At 43.7% G+C, this 20,106-nt stretch overlaps 1 gene segment (V, D, J or C); it reads right to left on the bottom strand.

Annotated features, from left to right (window-relative positions):
• Window positions 1-1,962: 1,962 nt before the first annotated feature.
• Window positions 1,963-5,219, bottom strand: LOC141105826 (T cell receptor alpha variable 13-1-like). The segment is given in 3 exon segments: window positions 1,963-3,035; window positions 4,878-4,956; window positions 5,120-5,219. Coding segments are annotated over 3 exon segments (411 nt in total).
• Between the last annotated feature and the right edge of the window lie 14,887 nt (window positions 5,220-20,106).

Below are 20,106 nucleotides of genomic sequence, written 5' to 3'. Positions count from 1 at the left end.
AAATGTCCGATGGAGCCCACACACGGTCGGAATTTCCGACAACACGCTCTGATCGGGACATTTTCCATCGGAAAATCCGACCGTGTGTACGGGGCATAATAGGTTCTTATTACAGCCGTTATTTTTTTACAAGCATGTGATTAGAGCCTGAGGCTCTAATTGGTTTGCTTTATGTTGTTCTCGCACACCGAACCCTCCCATTTTGTAATTTTAGTGAATCAATATTCGTCATTGGTTTCCGGCTTCTCATCTCGGCCAGTCAGGACAGGAGGTTGAAGGGCTCTGTTTGTGGGGTGAGTGCAGACCTCGAGGCATTTGTGCGCGCCCTCCCCAAAACTGCTTATCACCAGCCGCCACTGCATATAGGCATTCACCAATGCAAATGCGCATGTGCAGAGGGCCACGAACAGCTGTGAATATTAATGTGCAAATGCGCACGCAACATGTGACAGATTCTGGCACCCAGTGGCCTATATAACCGCTTGCCGACCCGCCCTCATCATTATACTACAGCAAGTTGACACAGCTGAGTGAATCGATGTAGATGTACGTCGGGCGCTTTAGGAGCAATAGGGGGTGTGCGCGTGCCGCCAGATCTGATTTGTGTGGCCAGCAGGTGCGATGTCTGCTGGCCACCCACGATCGCTCCACAGAGAGCCAGAACGGGGATCTGTCAATGTACACAAACAGATCTCCATTCTGACAGGGGAGTAGAGAGAGTTCTGCTGTTCCTAGTGATCAGAAATAGCGATCTCTCTCCTCCTCCAGTCACCAAACTCCCCCTACAGTTAGAAACACCTCCCTATGGAACACTTAACCCCTTGATCCCCTCTAGTGTTAACCCCTTTCCTTCCAGTGACATTTATACAGTAATCAGTGGCTATTTTTAGCTCAGATCGCTGTATAAATATCACTGGTCCCAAAAAAGTATCAAAAGTGTCACAAAAAAATCGCATATCGCTGCCATTACTAGTAAAGAAAAAATGTAAAAATGCCATAAATCTATCCCCTATTTAGTAGACGCTGTAAATTTTGCGTAAACCAATCAATATACGCTTATTGTGGCCCCAAGTGCAGCAAATGCACCACAAAATGCGGTAACAGACCATGCTCCGCTCCCAAAAAAGTTCTGGAGCTTCTCTGGGGCGAATATTGCGTGTAGGGCAGTCCATTCACTTGCATGATCAGTGAACATGCTCAAAAACAAACGCATGTGGGAATATGAGTCTTCGCTACATGGAGATGTGAACGGTGCCTGACAACTGAGTGTCTCCGTCCATTCCCTCCTGTGTACGTATAAAGATGGCCATACATTTTGCAATCTGATTGTACAGTCTCTGTACAATTCCCTTTATATTTACCAGATCTATGGAATAGGAGGGCACACCTGAACAGTCCATTCAATTTGTATCAAATCAGACAGGCCCTTGTACTACATAGAGTGAAAACAGCGCAGCGTTAAAAATCTAATGTCGAGTATTAACATATTAACATACCGTGGTATAGAAAATAAAATGTGATTAACATATACGAAAACTCTAACATCATCATTTAATTGATGGTATCTCAAAATAAAGTGCACTGTGCAAATAGTGAAACAACATTAGTTGTACAGTCCCCTTGGTGAGTAAAACGTTAATCCATTCATATATGATGATGAGAGGGAATCCAGGGGTGGATTAAAGGAGTCACCTCCATGTGTGCATCCACCACCCAGGGGAGAAGACTAAATACGCTTACCAGAAGGTAGCAACAATCAGGCATGTGATATCAAAGCTCTGGATAGCGAGTGGTGCAATTCCTCCTTCTCAACTGAGCCACTTCAGACAACCTCAACCCGGCAAGTGGAAATATGGATCAGGATGGTAATGTCCAAGATGGTAAAAACCTCCTTCCACCACAAAACCATTTGGTAGGTTGGTTAGCAGCATCCATAAAAGGTAACAAAAAGCCTCCACATAGTGAAAAACCATATGATTACGGGTTTTACTTAAAATTAAAGGCTTTGCATAGATTCCAAGATATATTGCATCAAGTAAAAAATCTCGTCTGTGATCACAAAAGCATAAAATTCAAAGAAGGCGCAATGTCATGGAAAGGACTCATCAAATCCGACGCGTTTCGTCTACAAAGACTTGGGAAGTAAAGGGTTCTGTGAGATGACCTAAAGGGAAGTGAATGCTGAGAGATGATCTACAGGAAGTGATGGAGTCTGAAAATCAGTTCAAATAAACTGACAAGAATTGAAACCTCCTGTGGACAAGGTAAGTGAGAGAAAAGCACATTGTGAAGGCTGGGTAAGAAATGGCATTGGAAAACGCTTCTATTTATTATGAAAAGTGAAATTCTGCCCGAAAAGGTAAACTTATCCTTTAAGCCATGGGTGCTCAACCTGTGGCCCTCCAGCTGTTGCGGAACTACAAGTCCCATTATGCCTTTGCCCTTGAGAATCACACTTACTGTCAGCCTTGCAATGCCCCATACGACTTTCAGTTTTGCAACAGCTGGAGGGCCACAGGTTGGGCACCCATGCTTTAAGCTATTAAATTCTTGCTTGATCCTTGCTTGATCAACTGGAAAGCAGTTGTCAGCAAGGGGTTAATATCATTATCTGGATCAATTTAAAATTGCTTCTGTTGCTAAAGTGAAGAGATAAAGAGGAGCGCCCCCTGCTGTATTTATAAGTAACGGCCAGAGTGTTTATTACCAGGTCTCACTCTACAATTTCAAACTGTGCATACTCGCAGCACAGAAATATGTGGCAGAATCTTCCTCCTTGGACTCTTTTAAGTGAAGAGAGGAGTTAAAAACTGAAGGCCTCGTTAAATGCCATTTGTCCTTAAAATCCGCCTCCATGTTTTCAGATTTAACGTCCATGGAGAGGACCATGAGCTTCATCCCCTTTCCTGCTTTGTGTTGGTACCAGTACATGTAGTAGTAGTTACTCGCATCCTGATCACAGGTCAGCACCACCGGTTTTCCTGGCTCAACAAGGAGAAGTCTTTCAGGTTGTTTCACATTTACCAAACTATAACCTGCCAAAGATACAAGGTGGAGACACATTAAATCATTATAACATTAAAAGAATGTAAACTCTATCACAAGGATGACACCAGTAAAAAAAAACGTTTTGATTTGCAGTAACAATAACTGAAACGTTGACAGTTAAATTGTTTTTGCTCTATACTTCTTGGCTTCTCCAAAATTCTATAAACTATTATTATTGATATTATTATTATCATTAGTAGTAGTAGTGATAGTAGAAGGGGTAATAGTAGCATCATTTGGTTTTACTTTTTTTAAAATAGAATATTAATAGTAAAAATAATAATTATTATTGTAATTATTACTATTATTAGCGGTAATATTAGCATCATTTGTTTTTACATGTTTTTTTTTTTTTAATAATATTTTTATTGATATGAATAAAATTTCAATAGTTGTGTAGCCTTTCTATTTATCAACAGCAACAAACATTGTAAAAATAAATATAAATCATGATTGTAATGTAAGATCTTAGAAAAGTGGCAAAATTATTCTTCCTTCTTTTTTATTATTTCAGTGTATACACCTTATTGAGCAGCAGTTAAATATATGTATTGTAAAGTTATTACTGTAACACATTACAAGTTGTAATAGTGGTGCTAATATTGTAAGTATTTATTATTATTAGTAGTAGTAGTGGTAGTAGTAGTAGGGGTAGTAGCAGCATCATTTGTTTTTACATTCTTTAAATAGTAGTAATATTATTGTAGTTATTATTATTATTATTATTATTATTAGCTGTAATATTAGCATAATTTGCTTTTGCGTGTTTTTTAGTAGTATTATTATAACACCAGTAGTAGTATCATTTGTTTTCACATTTTTTGTATAGTAGTAGCAGTAATATTATAATTTGTTTTTTACATTTTTATTTTTATTGATATGAAAAAAAATGCAATATTTGTGCAGCCTTTCTATTCATCAACAGCAACAAACATTGTAAAAAATAAATATAAATCATGATTCTAATGTAAGATCTTATAAAAGTGGCAAAATTGTTCCTACTTTTTTTTTTTATTATTTAAGTGCATACGCCGTATTGAGCAGCAGTTAAATATAAATGTTTGTAAAGTTATTACTGTAACACATTACAAGTTGTAATAGTGGTGCTAATAATGTAACTATTATTATTATTATTATTATTATTATTATTAATAATATTATTATTATTAATTATATTATTTAACTTTTGCAGAAAATCTTAAAAGCAACCTGCCGCAATTTCCCACACTCACCCCTCAACTCTAATATAAAAATTCCTAGCTGCTAAAGATTCTTCAGTCTGCACAATGATATGGTGACGCTTTGTGATAAGCATATTATTTTGCCTGCTGCTCTATGTGATCACTTTTTAAAGGAAAATCCCATGTGGTTAAATTGTATCCTTTGACTTTAAATACATATATAGTTATACACAGCTTAAATCTTAATGTTTTAAAGTCGTTGGGGTGGATTTACTAAAGGAGCAGCGTGCTGATCTAATAAAATGAATGTTCACTTTGTAAAGTGAATGCTAATAAATAAAGTAAAGTCGACCATGTGTAAGAAAAATTAAAAAATCTTTTTTTTTTCTTCTACCCCACAATTAGGTATTCAAAATTAACAAATTTATTTAATTCACTAACTTTCCTTTGCTGTTGAATTGCTTCTATTTCTTTAGTAAGTCAACCCATCTATCACTGCTATTCTCATGATTGCCATCCGTTACCATGTAAAGTTTTGCTTAGAGATTTGAATACATTTACATATACACTGATGGTGAGATTTTCCATTTACAAAAAAATAAAACAAAATTTGCAACATTAAAACCATTAGCGGAATCCTGAACTCACCTGGTAAGGAACTGATGACCAGAATCAGAGATAGGAACTTTGTCATTTCCATCTTGGAGACAGATGTTTCCTGCAAAAACTATTAAAAAAAAACTATTAAAAAAATGAGGTATTTAAAATGAGGTGATATCAACAACACCAAAAAGCCTCGTGCTTCAATGTAGAAAATTACTGTAATGAGTTTTAAAATGTAGCCACTTCATTTGCAATCATTCCTCAACTAGATATTTTTTCTAAGGCACCTGTCGATCTTTCATTTACTGTAATAAGGATTTCTAAATATTTCCCTTGTTTCCTGTTGGGTACTTGTTGGTGGCACTCAGTTCTGGTTGGCTTTAGATCAAATTTTCATTGTGTAAATTATTGTAGTTCAGTGTTTGTAGACCACGCCCTGAGCAGTCCCAATAATAGCATGTCAGTACAGATTTGGAACCCTTACAGGTGGAGCTTATAAAAAAGGGTGTAATTTGTTTAAAATTTTTGTGAGTCAATTTGGGCAAAATGTCTTAGTGTTTAAATGGAAGATAGCGGTGAAAATAATCAGCAAAGGAACCCAGTGCAAGAACAATTTTTGGAGTACCAATTTTATTGTAAATAGATAGATAGATAGATAGATAGATAGATAGATAGATAGATAGATAGATAGATAGATAGATAGATAGATAGATAGATAGATAGATAGATAGATAGATAGATAGATAGATATTATTGCTATTCTTATTTTATTATTTCTTGTTTTTGGTGTTTTTAATATTTTTATTTTGTATTCTTCATAATAATATTAATAATATTGATGTTTTATATTATAGTAGCTGCTTAATTAGATTGGGATCATTATTATTTTGTATCTAAGCGCTGGATCAGCCTTTATGATGTCCTGAACTTTCTCAGATAGCATTTATTGCCCAAAAAAGATTCACGAAAAATTTAATTTGATGTGTCATACCACTGTGAAAAGGTCCAAATACCACTTTATTCCAATAAAAGTGAGGGGGTCAATCCAAAGAGTAGTCAATAGGTTTTGGGGGTCCAAAAACACCCCCTTCAGTGGGGCGTGGTACCAAAGCAGCTAATGACAAGACCTATGCTTTTAATCACATTGGAAGCCATACTATTATAGAACCAGTTCACTTCTAGTCCATTCACATTGTTCCCAATTAACCGCTTGCTGACCAGCCTATAGCACTTTTATTGCTACAGTGCGGCAGCTGTGAGCAGGATCACATAAATACATGTGATCCTGCACTTCCACCTGCAGGGGGCGCATGCTCTGGCAAGCTGCTTCTGCTGGGATTATTCACAAAAAGTGACCCGGTCATGAAAGGGGTAAATCTTCCAGAGGTCAAGTGGCTAAAGCTCTTCTGAAAGGGGTGTTTTTGGACTTTTACAAGAAGGATTAATGTCTAGGGTATGAAGCTACCCACTGCCCAACTCCACCTAAGTAGAGTTGGGCAGTAATAACTACAATGCTTATCAATTTTCAAACCATCCCCAGAAGAGATTAGTGTCGAGTCAAGGTAACAGCTGGAGCAGGTCTTAAGAGTTGCATGACCAACATTAAATGAACATGGGACCTTGAGCAGCTGCACAGTATGCATGAATGGCACATTCACCCTGATGTAAGATATGGTTGTAAAGTAGGTTGGATTTCAGTGCCTTGTGCACCCCAATACATTTCAACTCCAGTCCTAATTTTTTTTCCCATTTTTGGGAATGAGTAAGAATCTCTGTGTCACTGGAAGAGAAAGTGAAGGTAAATCTTCCCAATTGGCATGGAAAGCAGTTAAAACCTTAAGCTAATTCATGAGAGTCAATGACCATCCAGACAATGAGAGTCTGGGTGGCCAAATACCAGGCCTGAATACTGCCATGTGGGTGCTGGGGTCCTTAACCCTTTGTATGCTTTAGCCAGGTGGAACTGAAACTTACTGAAGGATTCTTTACATCGGTCCAGTGGGGCAGCAGGTGGAAGCAAATATAAGGTAAGTATCAGCAGCAGAAAATAGGAGAAGAGTCTACCTTAAAGCTGGACTACATGGGAACTTATCTGGGGCTGCCTTCTTTATATTACAATAATGTAACATATAATTCAATATAATTCAATGTATTAAAAATGTATAATTATTTTTTTGTCTCCCTTTCCCCGGTTGGTATAGGGCAGGAGTGCCCAACTAGCGGCCCTCCAGCGATTGCAGAACAACAAGCCCCATCATGACTCTGCCTGTGGGAGTCATGTTGTAACAGTCAGCCTTGCAATGCCTCATGGGACTCCGTAGTTCCGCAACAGCTGGAGGGCCGCCAGTTTGACATCTGTGGTACAGGGTGTATTTTTGTATGTATATTGTTTTGATATATGTTTTATTCTTACTCTACTTTGGATAATTGTTACCTATTGTTTACATTTTGTGACAGCTTTACTTGTACTCCTACCCAGGGTCGAAGGTCCTGAAGAAGCGATTCTGTGAAACGCATTGACCCATGCATTTCTGAAGCATTTATTTCCATCCTTTTTGGAAAAATAGGTGCTGATAGGTATGAAAGAGAGCAGAGTGACAGAGAGGTTGGCTTATCAGTCTGTTATTTCTCCTATTACTGTCCAATCACAGACTGGGGAGGGACAAGACCTGTAAGTGTTACTGAACAGTGTGATGCTTCTAATTTCTCTTTCCAGTCCAGGTTAAGTGAAAATAAAATCACAGCAACAAGTGCTGTTCTCTGTGGCTGAGCTGTGTAAATCTCAGTACTAAATAAACAGAATTACAAATAATTTAGCAGGTAAAACAGCTCCCATGTATGTATTTCATCTGTGTTTTAAACTGTTTGCCTGGAGTTCGGCTTTAAAAACAGTTGTGCCAGGCTGATGGCATTGACAGATGATGATAATAGAAAGTAAAAAAAAGAAAAGAAAATAAGAGTCCATTACATACAGTATCTAACAAGAGTAAGTACACCCCTCACATTTTTGTAAATATTTTATTATAACTTTTCATGTGACAACACTGAAGAAATTACGCTTTGCTACAATGTAAAGTAGTGAGTGTACAGCTTGTATAACAGTGTAAATTTTCTGTCCCCTCAAAAACACTCAACACGCAGCCATTAATGTCTAAAACACTGACAACAAAAGTTAGTACACCCCTAAGTGAAAATGTCCAAATTGGTCCAAAAGTGTCAATATTTTGTGTGGACACCATTTTCCAGCACTGCCTTAACCCTCTTGGGCATGGAGTTCACCAGAGCTTTACAGGTTACCACTGGAGTCCTCTTCCACTCCTCCATGACGACATCACTGAGCTGGTGGATGTTAGAGACCTTGCACTCATCCACCTGCCGTTTGAGGATGACCCACAGATGCTCAATAGGGTTTAGGTCTGGAGACATGCTTGGCCAGTCCATCACCTTTACCCTCAACTTCTTTAGCAAGGCAGTGGTCATCTTGGAGGTGTGTTTGGGGTCCTTATCATGTTGGAATACTGCCTTGCGGCCCAGTCTCCGAAGGGAGGGGATCATGCTCTGCTTCAGTATGACACAGTACTTGTTGGTATTCATGATTCCCTCAATGAACTGTAGCTCCCCAGTGCCGGCAGCACTTATGTAGTCCCAGACCATGAGACTCCCACCACCATGCTTGACTGTATGCAAGACACACTTGTCTTTGTACTCCTCACCTGGTTGCCGCCACACACGCTTGACACCATCTGAACCAAATAAGTTTATTTTGGTCTCATCGGACCACATGACATGGGTCCAGTAATCCATGTCCTTAGTCTGCTTGTCTTCAGCAAACTGTTTGCAGGCTTTCTTGTGCATCATCTTTAGAAGAGGCTTCCTTCTGGGACAACAGCCATGCAGACCAATTTGATGCAGTGTGCAGCGCATGGTCTGAGCACTGACAGGCTGACCCCCCTTCAACCTCTGCAGAAATGCTGGCAGCACTCATACATCTATTTTCCAAAGATAACCTCTGAATATGACACTGAATACATGCACTCAACTTCTTTGGTCAACCATGGAGAAGCCTGTTCTGAGTGGAACCTGTCCTGTTAAACCGCTGTATGGTCTTGGCCACTGTGATGCAGCTCAGTTTCAGGGTCTTGGCAATCTTCTTATAGCCTAGGCCATCTTTATGTAGAGCAACAATTCTTTTTTTTCAGATCCTCAGAGAGTTCTTTGCCATTTGGTGCCATGTTGAACTTCCAGTGACCAGTATGAGAGAGAGGAGCGATAACACCAAATTTAACACACCTGCTCCTAATTCACACCCAGGCCCGGATTTACTCCCTTTGCCGCCCCAAGGCCGGGTCCTTCAATGCCCCCCCCCCCACACACACACACACACACACACAATCACACCACCATTCTGATCCTTTATTGATGACTGCTACAATAGATCAATTAAAAACATATCTCCACACACGAGAACACTGAAAATAACTGGCTTTAATTGTACAGACTGAAAATACTCTGTAATGCAGAAAATGCCTTTTAAAGATTATAGTAGTAAGAAACTCCCTACAATTTTTTAGTTCTAACTTTTCTTTTGGCAAACTCATCGTAGGATAAAGTATTTAAAAGTTCTGACTCAATGGCAAGTAAAGCTAAACTGTTCAGTCTTTCTTGACCTAAAGATGATCGTAACTAGTTCTTTATGCAAATACATTTCATTCATTTTTATGCACCACAGCTCAGTTGCAGTGCATAGAAACAGTATGCATTTTGCACCACACTGCTCAGCACGCAGTGGCGCTGTTGCAGTGTGAACAGGACACATAGAAAACAATTGTTTTCTATTGCCCTTGGAGAGACCTGTGTTTTGCTAGTGCAGAAATCACAGACCCCCTTTTACATCAGTGTCCTCAGTCCCCCCTTTACATCACATACCCTCTTTTACATCACAACCCCCTTTTACATCAGTGTCCTTAGCCCCCCCCCCCCTTACGTCACATCCCCCCTGCCTCATCACAAACCCCCATCACAGACCCTCATTACAGACTTCAAAAGGAGTCTAATGGGACCTGGAGGGGGGTCTCTCTAACAGAGGCCCATTCAGTGTCCATTATAGAATCTGTTAGAAAGAGTCCCCACCAGGTCCCATTAGAGACTGAAAAGGACAGAGAGTACAGTGAACACCTTCATTCACTCTGTTCCTCATGGGACACCCTCCTTGTGCCATGACTCTCACCCTTGCCCCAACCTCTCACAAAGTAAAAATAAAATTGGCACTGTGTAGCACTCCTCTTACCTTAACTATGGGTACTGCAGATGTTGCTGACTCCCGCATCCTCTGTGGCTGACTCCTGTTGGTGGCTGGCTGGCTCCCGCGTCCTCTGTGGCTGGCTGGCTCCCGCGTCCTCTGTGGCTGGCTGGCTCCCGCGTCCTCTGTGGCTGGCTCCTGTTGGTGGCTGGCTGGCTCCTGTGTCCTTTGTGGCTGGCTGGCTCCCGTGTCCTCTGTGGCTGGCTGCTGTTGGTGGCTGGCTCCTGTTGGTGGCTGACTCCCACGTCCTCTGTGGCTGGTTCCAGTGGGTGGCTGGTCAGCACCCTGCTGTGGCTGGCTGGCTCTCTGGTGTGGGTGGGTTACCGTGGGTGGCTCCTGTTGTGGCTGGCTGGTTTTCTGCTGTGGGTCAGTGGGTGGGTGGGTGGCTGGCACGGTGCACACTGCTGCGGTAGGCTGGCCTGGATCCCTGCTGTAGGTCAGTGGGTGGCTGGCTGGCTGGCATGGTGCATCTGCTGCGGCTGACAGAGGGGTGAGCTCTGACAGAGAGGGGGGGCACTGACAGAGAGGGGAGGGCACTGACAGAGAGGGGAGGGCACTGACAGAGAGGGGGGCACTGACAGAGAGGGGAGGGCACTGACAGAGAGGGGGGGCACTGACAGAGAGGGGGGCACTGATAGAGAGGGGAGGGCACTGACAGAGAGGGGGGGCACTGACAGAGAGGGGGGGCACTGACAGAGAGGGGGTGGGCACTGACAGAGAGGGGGTGGGCACTGACAGAGAGGGGAGGGCACTGACAGAGGGGGGGCACTGACAGAGAGGGGGGCACTGACAGAGAGGGGGGCACTGACAGAGAGGGGGTGGGCACTGACAGAGAGGGGGTGGGCACTGACAGAGAGGGGGTGGGCACTGACAGAGAGGGGAGGGCACTGACAGAGGGGGGGCACTGACAGAGGGGGCACTGACAGAGAGGGGGGCACTGACAGAGAGGGGGGCACTGACAGAGAGGGGGTGGGCACTGACAGAGAGGGGGTGGGCACTGACAGAGAGGGGAGGGCACTGACAGAGGGGGGGCACTGACAGAGAGGGGGGCACTGACAGAGAGGGGTGGGCACTGAGAGAGAGGGGGGGCACTGACAGAGGGGGGGCACTGACAGAGAGTGGGGGCACTAACAGAGAGGGTGGGGCACTGACCGAGAGGGGGGCACTGACCGAGAGGGGAGGGCACTGACAGAGGGGGGGCACTGACAGAGAGGGGGGGCACTGACAGAGGGGGGGGCACTGACAGAGAGGGGGGGCACTGACAGAGAGGGGGGCACTGACAGGGAAGGGCACTGACAGAGAGGGGGTGGGCACTGACAGAGAGGGGGTGGGCACTGACAGAGAGGGGGAGGGCACTGACAGAGAGGAGGGCACTGACAGAGAGGGGGTGGGCAATGACAGAGAGGGGGTGGCCACTGGCAGAGAGGAGGTGGGCACTAAGAGGGGGTGGGCACTGACAGAGAGGGGGTGGGCACTGAGAGGGGGGGGCACTGACAGAGAGAGGGGGGCATTGACAGAGGGGGGGGCACTGACAGAGGGGGGGCACTGACAGAGAGGGGAGGGCACTGACAGGGAGGGGAGGGCACTGACAGAGAGAGGGGGGCACTGACAGAGGGGGGGGCACTGACAGAGAGGGGGTGGGCACTGACAGAGAGGGGGGCACTGACAGAGAGGGGGGCACTGACAGAGAGGGTGGGGCACTGATCGAGAGGGGGGCACTGACAGAGAGGGGAGGGCACTGACAGAGGGGGGGCACTGACAGAGAGAGGGGGGCACTGACAGAGAGGGGGGCACTGACAGAGGGGGGGGCACTGACAGAGAGGGGGGGCACTGACAGAGGGGGGGCACTGACAGAGAGTGGGGGCACTGACAGAGAGGGTGGGGCACTGACCGAGAGGGGGGCACTGACCGAGAGGGGAGGGCACTGACAGAGGGGGGGCACTGACAGAGAGAGGGGGCACTGACAGAGAGGGGGGCACTGACAGAGAGGGGGGGCACTGACAGAGAGGGGGGCACTGACAGGGAAGGGCACTGACAGAGAGGGGGTGGGCACTGACAGAGAGGGGGAGGGCACTGACAGAGAGGAGGGCACTGACAGAGAGGGGGTGGGCACTGACAGATAGGGGGTGGGCACTGACAGAGAGGGGGTGGGCACTAAGAGGGGGTGGGCACTGACAGAGAGGGGGTGGGCACTGAGAGGGGGGGCACTGACAGAGAGAGGGGGGCATTGACAGAGGGGGGGGCACTGACAGAGGGGGGGGCACTGACAGAGAGGGGAGGGCACTGACAGGGAGGGGAGGGCACTGACAGAGAGAGGGGGGCACTGACAGAGGGGGGGCACTGACAGAGAGGGGGGCACTGACAGAGAGGGGAGGGCACTGACAGAGAGGGGAGGGCACTGACAGAGAGGGGGGCACTGACAGAGGGGGGGGCACTGACAGAGAGGGGAGGGCACTGACAGAGAGGGGGGCACTGACAGGGAAGGGCACTGACAGAGAGGGGGTGGGCACTGAGAGGGGGGGCACTGACTGAGAGGGGGGGCACTGACAGAGAGGGGGTGGGCACTGAGAGGGGGGGCACTGAGAGGGGGGGCACTGACAGAGAGGAGGGGCTGACAGAAGGGTGGGCTGATAGAGGGGGGTTTACAGAGGGGGGGCACTGACAGAGAGGGATGGGCTGACAGAGAGGGGCGAGGCATAGAGAGAGGGACGGGCTGACCGAGAGGGGCGGGGCATAGAGAGAGGGACGGGCTGACCGAGAGGGGTGGGGCATAGAGAGAGGGACGGGCTGATAGAGAGAGGGTACACTGACTGTCTGTGAGGGGGTAGATGAGAGACCTCAGAAGACATACAGTCAGCACGCCAGGCAGAGAGGCGGGATTCCCGCAGCAGATCACCCACAGAGCAGCCCCGCCTCCACAGTGACCAGCTCCCCTGGGCCAATCAAAGGTGCCCATGACGGCCGCCCGCACATGACCCTGTTCGGCCAATCACAGGGTGCTCGTCTGGACTACAGCTCCCAGAATGCCACAGCGTAGTGGCTTTCTGATAACACACCCCGCTGCAGCCGTGCTCCATACACCGAAAAAAAAAAATAGCCTGTGGGCGGCCGCGGCGCCGCCCCTGTACCACTGCCGCCCCGAGGCCTGGCCTCGGTGGCCTTGTGGGAAATCCGGCCCTGTTCACACCTGAGACCTTGTAACACTAACGAGTCACATGACACCGGGGAGGGAAATGGCTAAATGGGCCCAATTTGGACATTTTCACTCACTTTTGTTGCCAGCTGTTTAGACATTAATGGCTGTGTTGAGTTATTTTGAGGGGTCAGCAAATTTACACTGTTATACAAGCTGTACACTCACTACTTTACATTGTAGCAAAGTATAATTTCTTCAGTGGTGTCACATAAAAAGATATAATAAAATATTTACAAAAATGTGAGGGGTGTACTCACTTTTGTAAGATACTGTATCTTTATAAACATGTAGAATATACAAAATAGATTTAATTCAATGTATTTATTTGTAAAAGATGTGTCCTTGTAATTAGAAGGGATTAGGCAGAAAATAATTTCATTGCATATATGAGACCCCTTTTACACTGAGGCACTTTACAGGCATTTTTGTGCTAAAAATAGCGCCTGTAAAGCGCCTGTAAACTGCCTCTTCTGCATCCCCAGTGTGAAAGCCTGAGTGCTTTCACACTGGGGCGGTGGGCTTGCAGGACAGGAAAAAAGGTCCTGCAAGCAGCATCTTTGGGGCGGTGGGGGAGCGGTGTATACACCGATCATCCACCTCCTCTGCCCATTGAAATGAATAGGCGCCGCTTTCAAAGCGCTTTGAAAGCTGCACTAAGTGGGCCCTTCTGGGGGGTTAAAAGCACCCTGCTTAGTCATATAACAGCGGCAAAGCACCGCTAAACTAGCCATGCTTTGTCCAACATGACGCAAACGCCACCTAATGCGACCCCCAGGCGGGCTGACTAGAGGTTGACGGTACATAATTTTTTCTTTTTTCCTCCCTTTTTCTTTTCTTTTTTTTTTTTTGAGGATGAGACCTGTGAGCCACGAACCCCTAGGTCCTTTATCATAGTTATAGATGTACGCTTACTGCAGTTGTGCTGATTGATCGTTATACTTATTGTTTACAGGTATGCCCATTTCCCCCTTTTTGTTTCTCCCCCTCCCCCCTACCTTTTTACCTTGGGTTATCATGGCTGCAGCACGCGTAGCATTGTATCCTATATATGAGAACAATATTTTGCTCTGCTACTACAGTTAAAGTACTCACATATCCTCTGTTGTTGAGGTATAACTTGATGAAGTCATATGAAGCTGATTACTGATTGTACCAGATGTCTTTATGTCCTAGTAACCCAATACCCCTCCCTCTTTTGTCCCCCTATATGCCCCTCTGGGCACTCATTGTGTTATTCTTTTCTTGTTGGGTTTTGACTTTCTCAATGTATGTTATCTTCAAAACTTAAATAAAGATTATGCAAAAAAAAAACTAGCCACACTTTACCGCTAACACCCGCACTGCCCCAGTGTGAAAGGGGTCTAAAAGTTTTCTAAATTTGTGTTCTTACAGGAAAGAACTAGTGACACTATTAAGCCTTTATTAAAAGGTTCTATATAGTGTGTGCGTAAAGAAAACTGCTCCCCCTGCTGGCCTTCATGTGAAAAGTTCTGTATGTCATCAATATAACGCGTCGTCTGAGATTGGCAGGTTTTATGCTGGCAGGTAATTCGCTGGGCCTATTGAAAGTCCAGGCTTAAAGTTTCCATTCCACCCGGTTTAGCATCTGTTGAATATACCATAAGCTGCAGACCTTCTCCTGCTTTCTGCTGATACCAAAACATAGCATAATTAGTGTCAATATAATGCATACATGAAAGCTCCACTGGATCCCCTTTTTTGACTATTAGAAGCTTATGACCCTGATTGACCTTCACCTCCTGGCACAGACCTGTAATGAGAAACAAAAGTCATGTTACTCACCTTCTACACTTTGTACCAAAAAATGTGTACATTAAAATTGGCAAGGAAAGGAGGAGATTAAAGTAAGAAATAAAAATGTTATCAGCCTGCGCTTTATACTCCATAACTTTTCTAATATCAAATATTTTATTTTAATGTTTATGAAATTGATAAGTTTATGAAAAAGGAGGAGTGTAGAATAAAATATTAGATACTGAGAAGAAAAAAATAAAGGTGGGTAAGTTATGTGTTATTATGATGTCAAAGCCAGCTTAAAAAAATTGCATTATCAATATAATTACTTCCTCAAGGGGAAAGGTATAATAAAGTGACAAAGCCATGTAAAATAATCATTATGAGAAATATCTAAAGTCTAAGGGGATTACAGAAACAACATATCCTTTTTTTTTTTTTTTACTTTTAACTTTTAATATGCAAAATGGATTGTAAATTAATAAAGCTCATATCACGTACTCTATGACTAAACAAGTAAACAAGTAAATAAAAGACATTATAGTAAATTATGACATTAATATACCATTTAATATAAAAAACTAAATAAGCAGGAAATACAATTTAATAAAAGGTATTAAAATACTGAAAAAAGACAAAAAAATGCCTTTATAGTAAAGAAGTACTTAAAACACCAACGCAAGCAAAAAAATGACATAATAGTAGTACAGTTTGAAAAACAAACAAATAAAATAAAATATAGTAAAGCCGTATAAAAATAGAAGAACACATTTCATATAATAAATGCAGTATATAAAAAAAGCATGACAACATAATAAAGCACTATTAAAAACAAAAAAGAATTGGCATTATAAAAAAACTGTGTAAAAAAAAAAAAAAACCAAGGACAAATGTCTTTATAAAAAAACAGTATGTTAAAAAATCAAACACAGTAGCATTAAAAAAACGCAAAAACACAATGAAAAATAGGCAGCATTAAAAAAAATACTTATCATAATGCAGTGTTATAAATACATGACTTTATAATGAAGCAGTGTGAAAAATAACATAAAAATAAGTAAATGACATTTAGAAAAAAAAAAAACACTTAAAAACAAACAAGAAAACTAAACAATATAGTAAAGCAGTTGCAGCTATGGACCTGAAAAATCATGCTGTATCTTGTAGTTCTACAGTAGCAGAAGGTGTATTGCTTCTCTGTAACTATAATAGACTTTCAGGGCCCACAAAACATTAAAGCCACGTGTTATGTTTTTTTTAGCCTTTCTTGTAGCTTGTAAGAGATAAACCACAGAAGAATGTTTATTAATAAAATGGCAAAAAAATGGCGAAAAGTTCTCTGAACATGTTGCACGTTTTAACATCTGGGCAAGAACAAAGCTGTTTATATAAATGTTGTATTTTTTTATATGATATCTGTAAAAATTCTGTGCCTGTTATCTACTCTCTCCATCTGCAACTACTCATCCACGTAATTTGCAATAATTAAACCATTTTGCTTCCTGTCTCCTCCCACATCAACATGCATGATATGGTACTGAACAGTCCATACATTCGACTTACTGCATCTAGCAAGGTTTGCCCAATAACCACATTACCCTTAGGATGGGGAGTGGAGACAGAAGGTAGCAATGATTTCCAAATAGAAGTTCTATGTTTTTCTAAGTATTTTGTTGTGTAGCTTCAACCAAGAGAATTCAATTTTATGATGCAGATTTGAGAGTCCAATTCAAGAGTCAAGATCTGAAAAATAAAAGCATTCCTAAAATCCAACTCCACTTTTTCCCCCTTCACCTGCAAGAAACTACTCCTCCCCCCACTACCATCACTTAAAAATAAAAATAGAATTTATAAATTTTGTCCTGCAGTCTTCAGACATCATGGGTTCTTCCTCTTCTTGGGTGCTTACTCCTGGACAACAGTGCCATGCTGTCCAGAAGTACTGGAAGCCCAGGTTGGCGTGTTTTCTCAATTTCTCTGATCTGTGATTGTGTATTCACACAATGACTATAGGATTAGAGATTAAAAAAAAAAAAGTAGCCAAATGACAGATTTTTTTATAAATACGCAACTTAATCAGAATAAATTTAAAAAATAAATTTTGACCATATGTAATTAAAAAAAATGAATTGATTGGGAATGCGTGTTTGCAGGCAAATGCAAGATTTTATTACTAAAGAAACTGGCATAATTTTAAGATCCGTAAAGCAAATCTAAGAGATGACTGACCTCCCTTTCCTCACCACAACCCTGTGTTAAACACTGTCTAATGCCTTAGAACCCCTCCATGCTGCCCCATTTTCTTCTGCTACCATAGACATGCGCACAGGGCTTGCCAGGTGTGCCTGGGCACACCCTAATCATCTTGTGTGGCGCATATTCCCCCTGTTTAGAACCCTGACATTTCACCAAAGCTCCCTAACAGAGCTCCTAAAATCATTGTAAAAATATTTAAAAAAACAAAAAAATTGTAAAATAATAAAAAAAAAAATAGAAATAAAAACTACTGACACCGTCCACTTCCCTACTGATACCGTCAGTATATATACATGCATGCACATACATGCATATGTGTTTGAGCTTTGGGATGCACACCCTAATGCAATAGGCTGTGCATACCTATGGCTGCTACCACTAATGCCCTGTACACACGGTCGGACATTGATCGGACATTCCGACAACAAAATCCATGGATTTTTTCCAACAGATGTTGGATCAAACTTGTCTTGCATACACACGGTCGCACAAAGTTGTCAGAAAATCCGATCGTTCTGAACACGGTGACGTAACACACGTACATCGGGACTATAAACGGGGCAGGAGCCAATAGCTTTCGTCTCTTAATTTATTCTGAGCATGCGTGGCACTTTGTGTACACACAATCAGAATTTCCGACAACGGATTTTGTTGTCGGAAAATTTTATAGCTAGCTCTAAAACTTTGTGTGTCGCAAATTCCTTCGGAAAATGTGTGATGGAGCCTACACACGGTCGGAATTTCCGACAACAAGGTGCTATCACACATTTTCCATCGGAAAATCCTATCATGTGTACAGGGCATAAAGCTTCCTAGTATTGGGTGTAATGACACATTCTATGCCCATTAACAGCGCTTGGGCCTTGCGATTAGCCACTCATGACCCCATTTGCAGCAATGTGGGTTGGCAGGGTGTCACGTAGCAATGGTGGAAATCAAAGCAGCAGGGTAAGTGCCACTGGAGGTCATTTTAGGCACCAGTAGGTGCCTAGCACAGTATGTTGGGAATGAACTTTGCTTTTGACTTTTGCCATAGGTTTGCTTTGATGTGTATGGTTATTTGTCATGCAGGACCTATTTACTCTGTTTTGTATGGATTTTTCCTGCGCCTCAGCATTTATTGCATGGGACCATTCATTTTCTATGGTCCCTCAAGGCATATTCAGTGGTCAAAGACAGCAGTGCACCATTGAACAGAGTGGGTGACTCCTATAGTACTGGGGTCTCCAGTTCGAATTCCAATCTGCATGGAGTTTGTATGTTCTCCCATTGCTTGTATGGATTTCCCTCATGTACTCCAGTTTCCTCCCACACTTTACCCTCTTCCTGCAAAATCACATACCTGCATGTCATTTTGCTGAAGTGGTTGTAGCGGAGTGACACCTGCAGCTGCATCCATCACCCCGGTAACATTTTTAGAACCGACGGTCAGCTTTCTAGTAATCGCAATGAATGCAGCTAAGCAGCTGCTCAGCTGTTATTACAAGGATCGGGAGAGGATGTCCCCCCTCCCGCCTCCTACTGCCGCTCCGCCCGGGTCTCTTGTCCCACCAGGAGACCCGAGCCACCAGCCGCCACGTCCACCGGCTGGCCAGAGACCCGAACAAAGCCCGGCTTTGATCGGGTCTCCAATGTAGACACCCGGAAGCAATGTAACGACATCACTTCAGGTTTACTCGGCAGACAACTAAGCTAAGCAGGGCAATAATTTCTCCGCAGGATGTGGAAACCTTGCAAGAAGATCAGAACAAATTAATGGGGTGGGCAACTACGTGGCAAATGAGGTTCAATGTAGAAAAATGTAAAATAATGCATTTGGGTAGCAAAAATATGAATGCAATCTATACACTGGGGGGAGAACCTCTGGGGGAATCTAGGATGGAAAAGGACCTGGGGGTTCTAGTAGATGACAGGCTCCCTCCCACCCTACAAGACTCTGGTCTGGTCGCACCTGGAGTATGCTGTCCAGTTCTGGGCACCACTCCTCAGGAAGGATGTAATGGAAATGGAGAGAGTCCAGAGAAGGGCAACAAAGCTAATAAAGGGTCTGGAGGATATTAGTTATGAGAAAAGGTTGCGAGCACTGAACTTATTCTCTCTGGAGAAGAGACGCTTGATAGGGATAAAACTTTTCCGCGAAAGGGAATTTAAAAAGACACACGGCCATTCACTAAAATTAGAAGAAAATCGGTTTAACCCTAAACTGCGTAGAGGGTTCTTTACTATAGGAGCGGTAAGGATGTGGAATTCCCTTCCATAGGCGGTGGTCTCAGCAGGGAGCATCGATAATTTAAAAAACTATTAGATAGGCACCTGAACGACCACAACATACAGGGATATACAATGTAATACTGACATATAAGCACACATATAGGTTGGACTTGATGGACTTGTGTCTTTTTTCAACCTCACCTACTATGTAATTATGTAACAACATCGCATATTAAAAAAAAATGACAGGGGGGCGTGGCCTGACTATGGAGGAGTGAGGACGCGTGTTCCCTCAGCTCCCGATACACCGCCGCATTACAAGCCGCACAGAGGGGAGTTATCGCCTCCGGAACACCGGAGAACATGTCGCAAGGACGGAGGGCTCTCTCACAGCACTCGAGAGCGGAGAGCTCACGGCAGGAGCAGCTGGAGACATATTTCGGCCCGAACGCCAGGCCCGGACACGAGGCCTCCAAGATGGCGCCGACGCCGAAGGCTAGCAAGACAACAAAAGCCACACAGAAGGCCCTGGCTCAGCAGCAGCAGCAACAGCAGCA

This window comes from Aquarana catesbeiana, linkage group LG08 (assembly GCF_042186555.1).
Source record: "Aquarana catesbeiana isolate 2022-GZ linkage group LG08, ASM4218655v1, whole genome shotgun sequence".
Taxonomy (NCBI): domain Eukaryota; kingdom Metazoa; phylum Chordata; class Amphibia; order Anura; family Ranidae; genus Aquarana; species Aquarana catesbeiana.
The sequence above is the reverse complement of the archived record's forward strand: the minus strand, read 5'-3'. Positions and strand labels throughout refer to the sequence as shown.